The 16,178-nt window shown below is 43.6% G+C and overlaps 1 protein-coding gene across 1 annotated transcript in view; it reads right to left on the bottom strand.

Moving 5' to 3' along the window:
• Positions 1 to 3,354: 3,354 nt before the first annotated feature.
• The window catches only part of USP48 (ubiquitin specific peptidase 48), a 41,068-nt gene continuing 28,244 nt past the window's right edge, over positions 3,355 to 16,178 (bottom strand). The window contains exons 18-27 of the mRNA XM_025203702.1: positions 13,611 to 13,672; positions 12,973 to 13,083; positions 12,068 to 12,198; positions 11,648 to 11,754; positions 8,339 to 8,443; positions 7,546 to 7,701; positions 6,967 to 7,092; positions 6,102 to 6,150; positions 5,744 to 5,770; positions 3,355 to 5,651 (exon numbers count right to left, since the gene is read on the bottom strand). Coding sequence (XP_025059487.1) covers positions 5,629 to 5,651; positions 5,744 to 5,770; positions 6,102 to 6,150; positions 6,967 to 7,092; positions 7,546 to 7,701; positions 8,339 to 8,443; positions 11,648 to 11,754; positions 12,068 to 12,198; positions 12,973 to 13,083; positions 13,611 to 13,672 — 897 coding nt within the window. The 3' untranslated portion in view covers positions 3,355 to 5,628. The remainder of the gene's footprint in view (positions 5,652 to 5,743; positions 5,771 to 6,101; positions 6,151 to 6,966; positions 7,093 to 7,545; positions 7,702 to 8,338; positions 8,444 to 11,647; positions 11,755 to 12,067; positions 12,199 to 12,972; positions 13,084 to 13,610; positions 13,673 to 16,178) is intronic.

Here is a 16,178-nt window from a genome sequence, read left to right as displayed (position 1 = left end):
AAGAATATAAAATGGCTGCTGCCCAAAACTGCATTGAAATGAAGCATTAAAAACAACGTTGCTGGGAGAAACCGGATCGTCAACTTGTTTTGCTGTCCAAATGTGCCGGTGGCCTGAGCCGAAGGGTGGGTTTGGCCAAGGAGCATGAGGAATGGCACCAGGTGGGAGTAACGCACCCGTGCGTGATGAAGGATGAAGAGGAGCCCAGCAGCAGAGCCCCAGGGCGAGGACGGGGATGGCCAGGGTCGGCAGTGGTTAGATGGAGCACCGCGGCGTTTCTGGAAGCACAGAGAAATCCCGCCAGCAGGCCAGAGTTATGCCGCTAGAAGAGCCTACACTTTGGGGCGTCTTTGCTGTCTCTCCCTGCACACACCGTCCCTCTGCCTGCTAAAGGAAAAGGCCAAATCCCTACTCCGAGATGAGACACCCTGAAGAGTTGCTTGGGGCGTAGCTAGAAAACAGCAGCCGCCTCCGTTAGGCTCCAGGATCTGGGCTCTGTCTCAGCTACCCCGCAGCGCCGCTCCTGCGAAACGCACCTCTCCTCCTCCTCCTCCAAGAGCAAGAGACCACAGCACAAGCTGCAGGAAAACAGGGACCAAGAACCTCTAGGAAACACTGGCATCCTACTCGTGGCACTGCTGCCAGAACAGCTAGTGCCAACCGGGCGGGAGCAAACTGCGTCACGGCCCTGGCAGCAGTCTGTGTCTGTGCAAAGCGGCATCAGAGGTGGCTGCCAACAATGTGCAGGGCCTGGCGCCAATGGAGCACAGACCACGGCTGGTCTGCGAACAAGAGCCTGGGCCCTGGGGAATGGGTGCAGGTAGACGGCTCCCCTACGCAAGCGCTCTACCTTCCAGCCTGGGTTTTCATATTGCCACCCAGGTCCCACAAGCTGCTCTCAGCCTGCCTCCAAGTATCTGTGCGGACTCCAGCCTGGCAGAGGAGCTGCTACAAGTGGCTCTTCTCTCTCCAAGGATGAGACCCAGCAGAACAGAAGAAATGCAGGCTCCCTCCCATGCTAACCTGACCCACGGGACTAGGCTTGTGATGTGGGCACCCGGCCCCCAGGAAATGGATGGAAGAAACCAATGCATTTCATGCAGGCATCCTGACAGCCACATCTCATGACCGCTAGTCTCCCCATCAAAGCCATCTTATGGCTTGTGGCCTCATTTAAGACCTGACTGGGATGCCGATGCAGGGCAGCATCCATCCGCCTCTCCAGACGATCGTTCCAGATCCTCAGCGCTCATCTGGTTCCGAAGGCTCGTGGTCTGCTTGAGAGCTCTCATCTCTGCTGCTATCAAACGATGGGTAACAGCTGGGTAGGAAGCCGTGGGTGTGCGAAGGAAGAGGCATGAGGATGCCAGGTGCCACAGCTGGAAGAAGCATTTGTGTCTGCTATCCCCTTCCTCAGGGATGCCATAAGGGTGCACGGCAACTTCAGGACCTGGTTGCGTGGAAAAGGGCGATCCAGCCAGCAGGAGGGTGGTGACCAAAATACCCAGGGAGGGAGATGAGATGCCATGCTATAAATCACAAGGGTGCAGTGGGTAGAGGGTGCGGAAGAACAAGCTAGCTCAGGACACACCGAGCTCCTCAGCAGAGAAAAAATGGCTAAGACTTCAGCTCCTATTTCAGCAGGGCATTTGAGATTGGGGAGAGTGCTACAAGACAGGACTAGCAAGGATTTGAGTAGGAAAGAAGAGATGTGAACTGCCCTTTCTGAAAGGCCAGGCCTGGCATGACAATACCCTATTTGTTTAAAAGGGATGTATAGGTTTACCCCAAATAAGAACTTAAGCCCTCCCTCCTTGTGACCAGAGTCCCAGTAAAATAAGTCTGTTGGTCTATGCTGCATTCGTTGCTTGTATGTTAAAAACAGGCAGGGTGAGGACCTGAGCTCCAGCTGGCTGGGAGATGGGATCTGGCTTTAAAATGTCTTCCCAGCTCCCACACGAGAGCCCCAGCTCTACCTTTCACTCTACAGAGCCTTCACCCATTAACAACAGGAGCAATCCCTCGAGCGTCTTGCAGCTAAGCTACAGGACACAAGTCCAGCTGCTGCTTCCACACCAAGTCTGCTGCTGTGGAGGGCTCAGCTCCTCGCTGCACACCAAGAGCAGGAAGTGGTGTCTTTGCAGATTTAGAAATAGCCTGTGAAGCACCGTCATGGGATAAGACTAGGAGGAGAAAAGCAGTCCTGAGCTGCAGGGCTGAGAGATGAGGCAGGAGATCCTTACCGGAGGCATGAGTGATCTGAGGATGCGAAATGGTCCCTCTACCTCCACAGCTATCTTATCATACACGGAGAACCAGACCAATCTGGAAGGTCACACAGGAGGCCAAATGCTCTAAGCTACAGCTGTCTCGACTGAAGTGGGCTTTGTTACAGTCACGTGTTAAGTGCTGCCTGCACTTGATATAGAAACACCTCTGTCTTGAAGGACAATTACTGCAGCAGAGTTATTTTTGCTTCTGCAGGGGAATAGTTGCCAAATTGTACGCCACACAAAGGAGTCTTCTTGAACCATGAAGGCCCAGTTCTCTACATACTGAAGAAGAGATCACCCGGTCTAAGGCTGCTGGTTCGTCGAACGTTTATTCCGCCTAGGACTTCAATTTCTGTCCAAACACCTACGTGCTCTGATATAGTCTTATTTGCTGCACTGGGTATTTCCCCGCCTCCCCCATTCAATTGCTGAGAATGGCTCCTCTTCATCTGCTTCACAGGTAAAGCTAGTCATTCCCACGTCATATTTTCAGGACATTAGTCTGATCCGTCTGTCCGAGGCCTCTGATGGGAGGCAGTCATGCAGCTCACGCGAACCCTGACTCAACTGTGTTATTTCAGACTCCTTCAGCCTGGCTCCTCGCACCACGGTGAAGTATATTATTAAGCACTACAGGAATGCTTCTGCAGCTGAGGGGGTAACACAGACCTTACTCCCCCCATCTATCCCTGTACGATGCCATTAGGCAAAAGAATTGCATCCACCTGCATTTATCTGAACAAGGTCTTTCAATTTAAATTACCATCCTGGCTGTTAGCTCGAGAACAACAAAACACGCCAATAAGAAGAAATCAATTAGGATTACACGTACGGGTTTACAGGTAGAGTGTTTTTCTACCAGCAGATGTTGTTCTCTGACCCCGCAAGTACTCCACTGCCCGTAGGAACCCTGAGTTTTTACTCGACTACAAAATTAAAACCATTTATTCTTCTGCCACCCGACCATTAGCTCTGTTTCGGGGCATGCTCAACCCGAGGACAGTTAACGGGTCAGACTGACGTAATTCTCAAGAGCGTTAGGAAAACAAGACATAAAACGTCACACAAGATATCCAAACCAATCAAAGTAAAAAAAATGCTTTATGCAGTGTTAAGAGCAGATAGACCATGTGTATGCACTTTAATAAGGCTTCCACAGCTCAAATGACAATTTCAGTCCAATGTTTGCAAATACAGACAAAACAGTAAATGTGCCTTTGATCACATCTTGTACCTGCTTCCTCTGCACAGTTGTAAAATACAGCAATGCCAAGGCCGTAAGGTACATCTATACGTTACCTCTGTATAACCGCGTCTACGTGTACATCATGGTTTGCAATTCTTCCCTGTGAAGTTTAGAGATTTAGTTTTGCAATGTTTTAATCTCAAGGAAGAGCCCTAGTAACAAATCATAAAATAACAGCAAATTGAAAAAAATATCAAGTTTCCAGGGGCTATGTACATGAGTGCGTGCTTCAGTCTAGAAAGTAGAATAAAATCTCTGGCAGGCAAACAAACCTGTTTGCAAGGGAAGGAGAGTTGCTTAATCAAGCACTAACAACAGCGTACTGAAGTTTTACTGAAGTCTTTACCTTGGGAAAGAATAAACTGCTCAGCTGCACTGCTATACCTCTCGAAGATCCAGCCCTCTTACTGGATTCAAACCCATACCTTGAGGTCCAAAGTCAAGCCAGAGGCAAATCTTAGCTTGAAGCTGCCCTTTCCAAATCATTTCAAAGCCATTATCAGTGGCTTCCCAGCTGCTCCACGTAGCACACTTTATGCCAATTGTTTTGCAACTCACTGGTCCACACTTGCTGCCGGAACTCCCCAGCACCCTTCCCCAAAATGATTCAGGAAGAGCAGGAGGGGAGACCAATATAATATAGACAGATGAAAACAACAGAGAGAGAAAGGACAAAGACTCATCGTTTTATGACAGGCAGCCAAAATTACTCTGATAAAAGGTACATTTTAAAAAGACCGCTACCAAGATTACTGGGTCCATATTTTCATATCCCGCCCCCAACCCCTCCACTCCTGTCCCCCTTGCCTGCAAAGCTTCTGCTTTTTTAATACGCTACTTTTGCTCAAACAGTCCTTTAAAAAATAAAATGATCCGATAACAGCCCAAACCTCAGAATTGTTGTCAAGAGCCAGCGTACAAATCAGTTAAGACTCTCTTGCTAAGGGAAGACATTTAAGTCTATGCAGGTACCAGGAAATCTCTAACTTGATTATGAAAAAGGCCTTGGCAGTGCCCTTTTTCGGTGTTCGAGTGGTACGTTACGTCCTGCTAGTAATATTTAACAGGACCAGGAAGAGAGCCTTTCTGAGAATTACAGAAGATGTATCAAAAAAGTGTTAGCGCTTTCCTGAAAAGAAGGGAATGACAACAGAAAGAAAGTCTTGTTACGTAAAAAAAACAACCGCGTTACCCAAACATGACCCCCCAACCCCTTTGGTAGCTCTGACTCAGATGTTCTAGCAAAGATCAGTTCAAGGCTCCCAAACTGATCTGTAGAGTGTAAAGGATTTCTGGCTCTTGGCAGTAGCATACTGGAGAAAGATGTTATCAAAAGTTGTTAAAATAGTCAACATTTCTAAAAACACGTTTCACAGAGAAAGACCATGTGATTATTAAAGTTAGGATCGTAATGTTTGGAAGTGAAACTGCAAAAGGATGAGTGCGTGATAATAAAGTCTCCAGAGACAGTGGAAGGGGGAAGTCTCCCAGCCCCTTGATCTCTGCGTCTAAGAATCACTGATGGAAGGCTTTCATAGGCGGGCCACAGCTTACATCTTGGGGTACATATATGAAGTTTGAAAAAGCTAGACATTCCTCACAATTAACAATTTCTTTACTTCCATGCTGTACTGAAAGAGTAATAGCGGATCAAAGACAGGATATCTGTAAGCAGGTTTATGTCTAAAGACTTACTTTAGGACAGATCAAGATGTTTTTGATCTACTATATTACAATTCCATTATGGAAAGATGACCGTGGTATGAAATCTGAGTAAGGAAATACAATAAAATGCCACTCCCTTCCTCAGCTAGAAAGTTCTGTCTGTAAACACGATATACTGTTACTGCTACTAAACTTTGCAACCTTACTTTGCTTTATTAAATATAAAATTTGAGACGCTCTCTTGAAGTCAGGATGTCCTTCAGTGCAATCTGCTTTGACGTAAGGCATTTTGGGGCAGTCATTTCAGAATTGGTTTCTGCCTTCTGGAAGAGTCAAGCAACTGTTGAGTCCTATATATCCACCTTTGCTTTTAATGCCCTACCATGTCAAAATCCTCTTCCCTTCTGGTCATTTCTCTGCTGCCAGCGGGTATAAAAAAAACCTTTAGTGTCCAAGAAGACCAGTCCCTGGAAGCAAACAAAAAAATACACACTTTTAAGATGAAATAAATGTAGGCTCATAGGTTTAAACAAAGGGGTGAAAAAAATAAATGCCTTACCTTTAAATCCTTCTTCAGGCATACAAACTGAAAGGAAAAAGGATAATGTATTAGACGCCTCCAGTGACATGCCTTCCAGAAGAATCAGGTGTCTGATTTAAAGCATATTTCAAGCTGTCAACTGAATATTCAGCTGACGGCTATGGGAAGATCTTCAACACTGCTGTCTCTAGTCCATCTCTCCCACCTTTCTTGTATGACTTGAACTCTACAAATCAGCCTCTCTCTCTTTCAACATTTCCCGTTCCAGGCTCAGCTTGGTTCCGTATGGCCATAATTTGTGTTTAAACCACTGAGCAGAAACACTGTTTCTACAAATGAGAATGTTTCTAGAACATAGTTATGAGTTCTTCTTTACCTTGCATAACATCATCCATTGCTGCATAATCTGCGATGGGTTCATCAGCCTATAAAACAAACCGAACACTGAACCAAAAAAAAATAAAATAAAATTGGCACGATCATGAAAAGCTATGAGGTCCTAGTAGCTGAGGGAAGGAATCTAGCTGCTGTGTATCTGAACAGATCAGAGAGGAACGCAAACAAGATCTGCTCCCAGAGCAGGGTTGTTTTAGGGCAGCGAGTGATAAGAAAAGAAAGCTGGAAAAATTTGTTGTGGTTTAGAACCATATGCTTCCATCTCGCTGAAATCATTTAAGCATCTCTCAAAATCCCTTCCTGAACTGGCACCTCCAAATTGCTTAAGTGGCACATTTGTAAGGGGGCATCGGAGCAGAGGGATGAAGATACTTAATCTGGAATGCTAATATACTGGTTGTTTTTTTGGCCATCTGCTGCCTGTTAAACTGACAAGCACACAGCTTCACAGCGACACTTGCTAGGGCATTAATTAGGCTTGACCAGACATAAGTGATCTTTAAAGAAACAACATATTTCCCCTCAAGAAGATCAAGAAGTTAAGTAGGAGAATCTATTAATGAGGTTACATGGTTTAGTGCTCATAAGGAAGAGAGTGAAGACTGAACTGCAAAACCTGGATTTTGACAGCTCTGCTCACGGATCTGGTGCATGAGATTCTAAATGCACCAAACACATGTATCATCAGTGTAAAAATCAGTTAGGCTTTGTGAAGTTACAGCACTTAAAGACAACGCGAGCACAGGAATTACGACTGCACATTTCCAGACTCAAGCACTCTCATATCATTTCTGTTTCCAGGCAGCATTTCCTTCCAGCAGCCCCCACCCCACTTCTCAATTTACCTTCAATAAGATGACTGACTCTGGAATGACTCCAAGGTTGCCAAGCGTTGCAGTGTCATCACTGAGTATCTTTCCATTGATTGATAAATTCTGGTCAAATGGAGCAACTGAAAATGCATGCATGATCTGTGCCAACACAATAAAACACACCAGTTTTGGGCAAACGAAAAATATACAATAGACCTACACAAATACCAAATGTAAGAGAGAAAACCATGTTCCTTTCCCTGCCACACTGGACTGAAAGGTACTACCGTATCATGGCAGGATCCAGCCCTTTCAGGCTGTCACCCAGTGAGCAATGCTTTCCAAGAATCAACTTGTACACTGCCTCTGATGCCAAACCTGTGGCAGCTCTGCTGTGTTTAGGACCTTTCTGTCCATGGTAGAGGAGGTAAGATCTGGTTGTGAATTGGTCTTGTAGTTTGGTTCTTTCTTAATCTTAACACAATTTTAGATCTTCCTACATTACAGACACAAGTGCAAGGCATTTTTGCTTGGCTATTTAACTCCTTGCCGTTAGCATAGCCATGATAACAAAGGACCGTGTCTTTAGGAACCAAAGGAAGTTTACCTCACCTGTATTTTCAGCTCCTTCAGCGTCTGATTTGCAGAAACAAGCAGGGCCTTTTCCCCTCTGACTTTCCTGTGTCGTGTACTCCGTCTGATGCCTTGCTTCTGGTAAGTGACATAATTCTGGTGGGATACTTTCTGCCGCTTGGTACCACCATTAGTCTAGAGATAAAGTCGAGATACAGGAAATTTTGTCTTGAATTCGTTAAGGCAGCTTCTCCTGTCCTTTTGCACAGACAGCAGTGAACAAAGTAACTTCAGCAAGGGATGCTGAAAGCGCTGCAGCGCATGTTGGATGAACTGACACACATGGGCATCACAGAGAGGTTGCAAGGACTGTAAGACATCCACTTGTAAAGCTAGCAGGGTATGGAATATTTAGTGTTCTTTTAAAGGAACCGACACCACGAGTAAGCCAACAATATAAACTGCCACCACCTGACATTAAGTATATAAACCTTACATTTCCTACCGTACATTTTCTATTTCTGACCCTTATTAAAACATAAGTGAAACAGAAATAAAGTGTTGCCTGCACGTTTGTTAACAACACTGGGCAAGAAAAATTAGTTTCTAAAATAGGAAGACATGAAAACCAGTTACAAAATCTTTGCTGTTAAGAGTATGACAAGAACATGATTCGAAGTGAGGAGGGTGATGTTTCTTGTTCCAACTAGTAACGGTACATGGAAATGACTCCCACATTGTGCCAAAGATTGTGCAAGTTCAGATGTGGGTTCCTCAGTACCAATGGGCAAAGTCTAAACATTACAAACTCCGCCGCTTTTCAGATCTCTACCTGGTTAAAATCTGGGTCCTGTTCCCCTTCTGGTTTGTTTTCTTCCCTTTCCTCTTCAGCTTCCGAACTGCTCACATTCAGCTCTGGGGCAGCCTCCTTCATTACCTGCAGTTACAAAACCACATGCTGCAGAACAGTCCCAACAGCTAGAAAACCTCAAGTTGACTAGGACAAGCTGTCTCCACAGTGTTTTTAAGGGTGCTGTTTTAATGAAAACGCAACAGCACATAAGGACACCAGGGATCAACCCCATGGGCACTGTGAAGGCCGATTCCCGGCAGGTGTTTGGGCTGCTTCGGTCTCGGACACAGCAGACTGTACGAGAGAGAAGGCCAGGGTTACATGTCCTCAGTTGGGTTTTGGGTGCTGGTTAAAGTACAGGATCTATGGCAGGGCTCTGGTGCTTCCTGTGCCTCAGGACCCATTTCCCTCTGCAGACAAATGGTGGTCACCAGGAGCCACAGCTGAATTCTTTCCCCTTCAACCAAGAGTTTCTCAGCCTAAATAAGTGTGCCGTGAAAGCCATAATAAAGAGACACTAATATGCTCTGAATCACACACTTGGGTCATGCCTTTAGCAGACTGGCAGAGGTGCTCCTTAGGGTTATTTTATTGATCTGGTGTTCATTTGTAAGTATACTGTGAATAAATAATTTAAATAATTCTCCTCATTCTGATCTATAATTGCTAAGTTACTTTATAGTGAACACTTGCATTAGGCTAACATATATGTCTGTACTACCCCTGTGCTCCTCACCATCTGAGGCTGGAATGTTTCTAGCGTTATATACTATATCTCCAGCCTCAATACCCGATTCTCAGTTTTGAAAGCTTTTTAAAAGTAGGTTCAATTAAAAAGACACCACTATATTCCCTGCATTGCAGCACCTGAAACCTATTAGGGCTCCCTCTCCTTTATAGGATATAAATCAATGGCTAGAAAATGAAAAGATAAGCTGTTCATCCTCTCCCCTAATTTCATCAATAATTGATAAATGATTATAATGTTCACCAAAGTTGTGAATTACAGAGAGGTACTTATGGCCACCTTGAACTGCAGGCACTTGGGTGTACAAGGGAGAAAACACTAATTGACTTGCCAAGCAAATAAATCCGTTAAAGAAAGTTGTTAGTTCAAATAGCCACCATTCAGCAAACAGTTTAGAGGAGAGAAGACTGAGAGGGGATTTGATAGCAGCCTTCAACTCCCTGCAGCACAGTTGCAAAGAGGATGGAGCTGGACTGTCCTCAGTGGTGGCAGATGACAGGACAAGGAGCATTGGGCTCAAGTTGCAGCAAGGGAAGTCGAGGTTAGATATTGGAGAAACTCTCACTAGGAAGATAGTAAAACACTGGAACAGGCTACCCAGAGAGGTTGTGGACTCTCCATCCTTGGAGTTTTTTAGACCCGGCTAGACAAAGACCTGGCTGGGATGATGTAGTTGGGGCTGGTCCTGCTTTGAGAAGGGCCTGGACTAGATGTGACCTCCTAAGGACCTTCCAACCCTCGCTTTCTGTGATTCCGTGAAATTCTCTCTGCCAGGAACCATGGAATGCTTGGTGCTACACCACCAATGAATAAGTATTCATGGAGAGTAATAATATACTGGTACCAATGATATTTTGACTGATGACTTGCAGAGTCATTTAAATGTTTCTGAATCCCAGCTGACTTCAAAGAGCCCAGACAGGAACAATCAGCAATATGCTTTGCATACGTGCCAATTCCAGTCTTGTACTCCGATTCTGCTCATCTCGGCACCAGAGACGAAGCTAGAATTTCATGCCCCAAAACCCTGGCCTCGAGATTGGTGCCAACAGCTTTTGAACACTCACAACCCTGTTAACTCTTGTACTTATTCGAAACTAGATTCTACAAGGAGCAGCTTGCTCCACTTTTCAACAGAAGTCAAAGGCATTCACCATGCTTTAGGAGCCAGTGCAGCAACCAGGATCTGGCTCTCACCAATAAGAAAGCAATTCTTATGGCTCTATTTACATCCCCCTAGGATGGATAGCAGACCTGTTAAAAACTATGCTTCTCATGTGCATTAAATATTTTAACCTCCTTCTCCAGAGAGCTAGCTTGTGTCCCACATACACTAATTAGGAAGGGTCAATAAAATTTGCCTGCTTTAGGGTCTATAAAAAAAAAAAAAAAAATCCAACAGCTCCTACAACTCACTGCCTGAACATATTATACTGTGCAGTCACATTACAAGATGTCTGAGCTCCCCACCCTCCTGGTAGCCAGCTGTTTACCCTTCAAAGCACTTACGAAGCTTCTGAATCCTGAAATATCAGCACTCCCGACCTGAACGTTACAACGGAGCAGGGTTACACTTAGCCACAACTGGCATGCTGATGGGCATCAGTGAAATGTGTTTTTCTATTCATTATGCCCTTCAGAAAGTCCTAGTACAACAGAAATCCTGTGACCTTCCCACATACACATGTCATCTTACCATCATCAGCTGTTTCTTTTTGTTTTTTTAACACCTTATCTGAGCTTTCCTCTCAGTCTTGGTTAATCGCCAAGAATTATTAAGAAAATTAAGACTAGAACCTTTTCACAAGGAACTTTTAAGTATGTGAAAAGCAAAATTTGGGATAATTATTTACCCTTGAAAATGTATTTCACTTGAATCAAATTTTAGAAAAGCATCTTAGCTTATATTGTGCTACTTGATATATTATATTGTGTTTTTATTTCAATGCAGGAAATAAGGGTAAATTTACAGATGGTAAATAGCAAATGTAAAAGGAACATCCAAGTAAAGCATGGGAGTCTGATGATTACACGTAATTATAAAAAACAGACACAAAAATGTGTTCAATAAATAAACAGAGGAGGAAACTCCTAACTTAACATCTGGTGATGTAAAGAAAACCAAAAGAATTGATTTTTGCAAAAGAAAGCTTTCAAAAGAGACATGCTTTCAAAATTGTCACAATGAACATTTTACAATTTGTCATTTTTGGTGAATGCGAAACAGAAATGTAAAGAGTTATAACAGCTTCCAAAAGGTAGGCAAGGGGATGCTTTCACTCCTATGTAATATTAAAAGTTACCGGCACCAGACAGAAATCATTAGCAGTTGCTACTGAGAGCTTCATTCACAAAACAGAGACCCCAAAACAAAGTTAAATCATTTCTCAGAACAGCCTTGGACAACTCCCTGCCACCACACATTCTTATTAGATAGGTTTCTATTTAGCTGTACAGACTACTAAATATAAGAAATCAATACAGTCTCCTTTTAATGAAATTCAGTAAAGGCTGACAGTGGCCACAAAAAGGATCAGTACCTTTTTATTATCCACCACTTTATGTATATAAATGGTGGCTTGGGTGTACTCACGCAGATCCCTCTGCTGTTGGCATAACAACCCTTCTCTGCATTCTGGACACAATTCTGCAAGGATAAAAAAGGAAAAAAAGTGTGGTTAAATACCTACGGTTCTTTTGATGACATTGAAAAAAAAATACAGCTATAAATATTCAGTATCTTTCATGATAATTTAAATCTAGAGTGACTCAAACGGGGGGCATATTCTGGAAAGTGCATTTATGCTGCAGCTGAGTTACCGGAAAATGCAAGTTACCTTTTCTTCATTCCCTTAAAAGTTTGACTATTTATGCCAAAGTGACAATTCCTTCCCTCACCCCACAGGAATCAGTGCCACCTGGGGAAAGAACCATTAGCAAAGATGACAAGACTCACTTACTAGGCTCAGAATCATAAAGTGCGCTCTCAGGGTTCGTGTCATCAGCGAGTGTCCTGATGATTTTGATTACATGATCCACAACAAATAGCTTTTGTATCATCTCCCACTCGCTGGGCCATATTAGAGCTATACTGTGCAAAGAAACACAACATGCTTCATGACATAGAAAAGCCAAGCCACACCTTCAATCTTGTAGTTTAAGTGTCAGTAAGAGACTGTGCAAACTGGGCTAGGCTCTAGGTTTCAGAACCTTTAAACAGTTAACTGTTTTCTTTTAAAAAGCAAAAAATGCAGATCAACACTAGACAAGACTGGCAGCCATGCTAAGAGGATAAAGAAGCCTTATTAGGTCACAATTACATGTAAGAGTCCTTGTAGAACCTAAAGCAAAGCTATGGAGGAAGGAAGGGTTGAGATGGAAAGAAAGCAAGCACAGAGGTGGAAGCCTTGTGCAGCTGAAAAAAGCAATGTCACAGAGCATGGGATTTGCTGACTACATCCAGTATTCTGAAGATGGAAAGTAAATTTGAGGAAAGCTCAAGCCCGTTGTACTCTGAAGATGACAAAGTGAATTCTCAAGCATCAAATAATAGGTCTGGCTTACTTAAGGAAAGCTTACTTTCTAATAGCGAGATCTACTATGCCAGCCGGATTTCTTTTTACAGCATGTATCTTCCCTCATTCTGGCACTTAATACTGGATGTCATCTTGAAGAGTAACATAGCTCTTACTCGGTTTCCACATCAATTTCATTTTAAAAAGTGATGTTCTCCCAGGCAAGCATACTGCGATCACAGAGATTGACGATGCTAGCTATACGAGGCATTTGATCGGTATATATTTCTTAGGATGCAGGAGGGAAGAAAATACTGGACAAGACAGACGAGTGAACGGAAGAAACTCACAGTTTAGAATCTTCTTTGGTCATGGAAGCGTATGTGAACATAAGGCCCCCATGTGGACACAGGAGAGCACTGTTTCCCACGGATGATACAGGACTGCATCTTGTAGGCCTCCTGCTCCAAACACGAGAAGGGAAAACAAATGTAAGCAGTTTGCAAAGTCAGAGAGAAAGTTTCATTCATAAGACGGTGTGAGATTAAGTATTTGACTGTTTATAGAAAACTATACACGAAGATTAAACTGTTGTATCAGTATTGTATATTGTTAAATTACTCATATCTACAGAATATTTCCAATCTCAGACCACTGAAAGTCCATGGAAGCAGGAAAGTTATGTCCTTTGATCATGATATTGCTTTATTTATAGGAAAAAAACCTTACCAGTTTACTATAAGCTAACCATCTGGTTAAGACAAAATAACGCGGTTTTCTTTCAAGTGATCACAACGGATAGAAGCTCAAGGATTTGGTAAAAAAAAGGTTTCCTTATTTTCACAAGTGCATAGTGTATATACCCATATGCCAGCTATTTTAGCACAATTCTACACTGCATCATATGAATGTTACCACCCAAAGGTCAAAAACTGCACGCATCTCTACGAAGGAATAAAGAGAAGATTTTAAATAGGAACTGATTTACCTAACAAATTTCCTCCATTCTTCTACAAAAAACTGTGAAACAATGTAAAGTTCATCTGTCTCCTGGAAAAAAAAAAGAAAAAAAGACCCAATTTAAACTAATGTGACAGTAGAGAAGTGACATCTATTCAGTTCCGCCTCTGTTTTATCTTTGCCTTTTAAAGATCTTAACATTCTTTACAATGACAACTTCATTCAAGCGTGACTTTGAAAGCCTAGTTAAATCAGCTGAGATCATGTACCAAACACTTACGTCGCTGTTCTTACGTTCATTACAAAAGTAAATTAAGTTTGGAATGCAAGTACCTTCAATTCCCCGCATGGAACACTTACTTGCCCAATTGTCCAAAATGCATTTATTTACACGCACACATGCATGCACGCACGCACGCACGCACACACACACACACACACGTGCTCCACACTGTGTACTTAAAAAGTATTCTGTTGGTCAGCAGTACTCATTGGTTGTTGCTCTGTGCCTTAAGTGCTCTTCAACCACCAAAGGACACAAAGTACACACATTGCCCCTTAACTGCTTCATTATAGAGTCCTGACACTGTGAGGCACCGTAGCAGTGGGGCTGGGAGGAGAGTCGTGATACATAAGTATAATGGACAATGCAACTTGAAATGCAATTACTCTGGGGTAACCGGTCATTTCTTTTTCAAGTGACTGGCTGTTACACAGAGCCCAGCATTGGTGACTCACAGTGATCCAAGTCCCAAAAGGCACATGTAAATAATGACCATACAGCAGCTCTGCCAAAGTTTCCCAGAACTGGATACCTCCAAAACCACAAAAGTATTAAGCAAACACACGAATCGGTGACCTTGAAGTTACCCTTATCAGTGCTCAGGAGGGGAACATTTCCCAGGCAGGCAACAGAAAGTTGACAGTGTTTCAACGGAGTGAGCTTTAAATCTTAATCGTGGTTTTACCTTAACTGACCCATTTGCACAATGTTTGGTGCTGGCTAGCATCCAGCTGAAGTCTCTCAAACACATCAGCCTTTGAAGGTAAGTGGCCACTTCTGCAAGGCACTTTGTGAACACCCACAGTGCTGTCAACGGGCCAAATGGTAACATCTTGATAATGACAGCTTCCCACGAGAAGCCTCAGCTATCTTCCGTGGGTGAGTGAACTGCAAGGGGGAGGAAGTCAAGGGCCACATAGCAATTGTTCAGATCGAGATGCGATTACAGAAGCTACCATCAGCAAACAGCACTTGAGCTTCCACAGTTGCTGTTTAACCATCTTGAGTCCAGAACAGGTCTCTCAGCTTCTTTTTGGGAATCAGAGAAGATTAAAAATGCCCCCTCTCTGAATTCCTGAGGAACTTCTGTCACTGCTCTGGGGGTGGGGAGGTATAAAGGAACGGAGCCTCCTGATTTCATGTGCTTGGGTAAGAAGGGCCTGAAACTTGATGGAATGATCTCCACTCCACTATTTCCTGCTGGTCAGTAGTCCTGGTGTGCCAGAACTCATGGGAACGATTCCCACATAGGGCTGGCATGACTAGAAGATAGATACACAAGCATCTGAAAGCTGCCGTGAACAAGTCAGTCAAATATTCTGTTGAAGGGCACTGATGGGAAAACATGGCAAGGGATCCACATCAGCACCTGTAGATTTTTGCCTTTTCCAAGGCAGTTCAAGTTCCCTACAATGTGGGTAGAGCTGCCTGAAGAGGTGTCCAGGCAATGAGCTCACTCCTGGACTTACAGACATTTGCTGCCCAATGGAAGTTTGTTTGCAAATTTCCTCATAATCCCAATTACTGCAATCATATTTTAGATCAACAGGACTGGTTAACTGACCACTCATTTGAAGGCTCAATAAGAGAGATTTTTTTCATGCAAATAAGCACAATTCTTTTAGGTTCTACAGAATGAAGGTGCCAAGTGAATGTTTCCTTTGCCACATCCATTAGTCTGCAGCTACAACTACCAGCAAGCTAGGCATGCAAGGAGTATAAATTGTTCAAATCCCTGAAGCCAGGCTTGATAGTATCGATCTGCCATAGTACTGGATGCTGGAATGAGAGAGGCAGATGTCTGCCAAAGCAGCTTGGCAAGATTTAAGAGTCAGTCATTAATCAGCATTGCAACATGTCGAGGAACCAAAGTGCAGAGGGTGCCCAGAAGTGCGCACGATTTTTCTTGAATGTCTCAACTGGAATCTCAAATGCCAATTCTTTTTAAGTGGTCTGGTAATCATCTATGGGCAATTAGATGTGAGCTGGAACTGACTGATCTTCTGTTTCTTCACTGATCTTTTGTGATTCTTCACTTGAGTAGTCAAGTTAGATGGTAAAAGCACATCCAGGGCATGTGGTAAATTCCCCTTTGGGGGTTTGAGAGAAAGGGATCCACACTGGGACACTAATGTGGGGTTGGCTGTAGGCATAAGGGACATGCAAGAAGAAAGGTTTGGGGTGAGTGCTACCCCTACCAGAGCTCCTAATGTTTATGAAGATAGGAATCAGTGCTAGGATCACTTCCAGGAGGTAACTGGGCCTAAATAACTTAACTCAAGGTCTTCACTGGTAAAACCTCCCCGTGTAGGG

The sequence above is a fragment of the Alligator sinensis genome, unplaced genomic scaffold (assembly GCF_000455745.1).
Source record: "Alligator sinensis unplaced genomic scaffold, ASM45574v1 scaffold512_1, whole genome shotgun sequence".
Taxonomy (NCBI): Eukaryota; Metazoa; Chordata; order Crocodylia; family Alligatoridae; genus Alligator; species Alligator sinensis.
The sequence above is the reverse complement of the archived record's forward strand: the minus strand, read 5'-3'. Positions and strand labels throughout refer to the sequence as shown.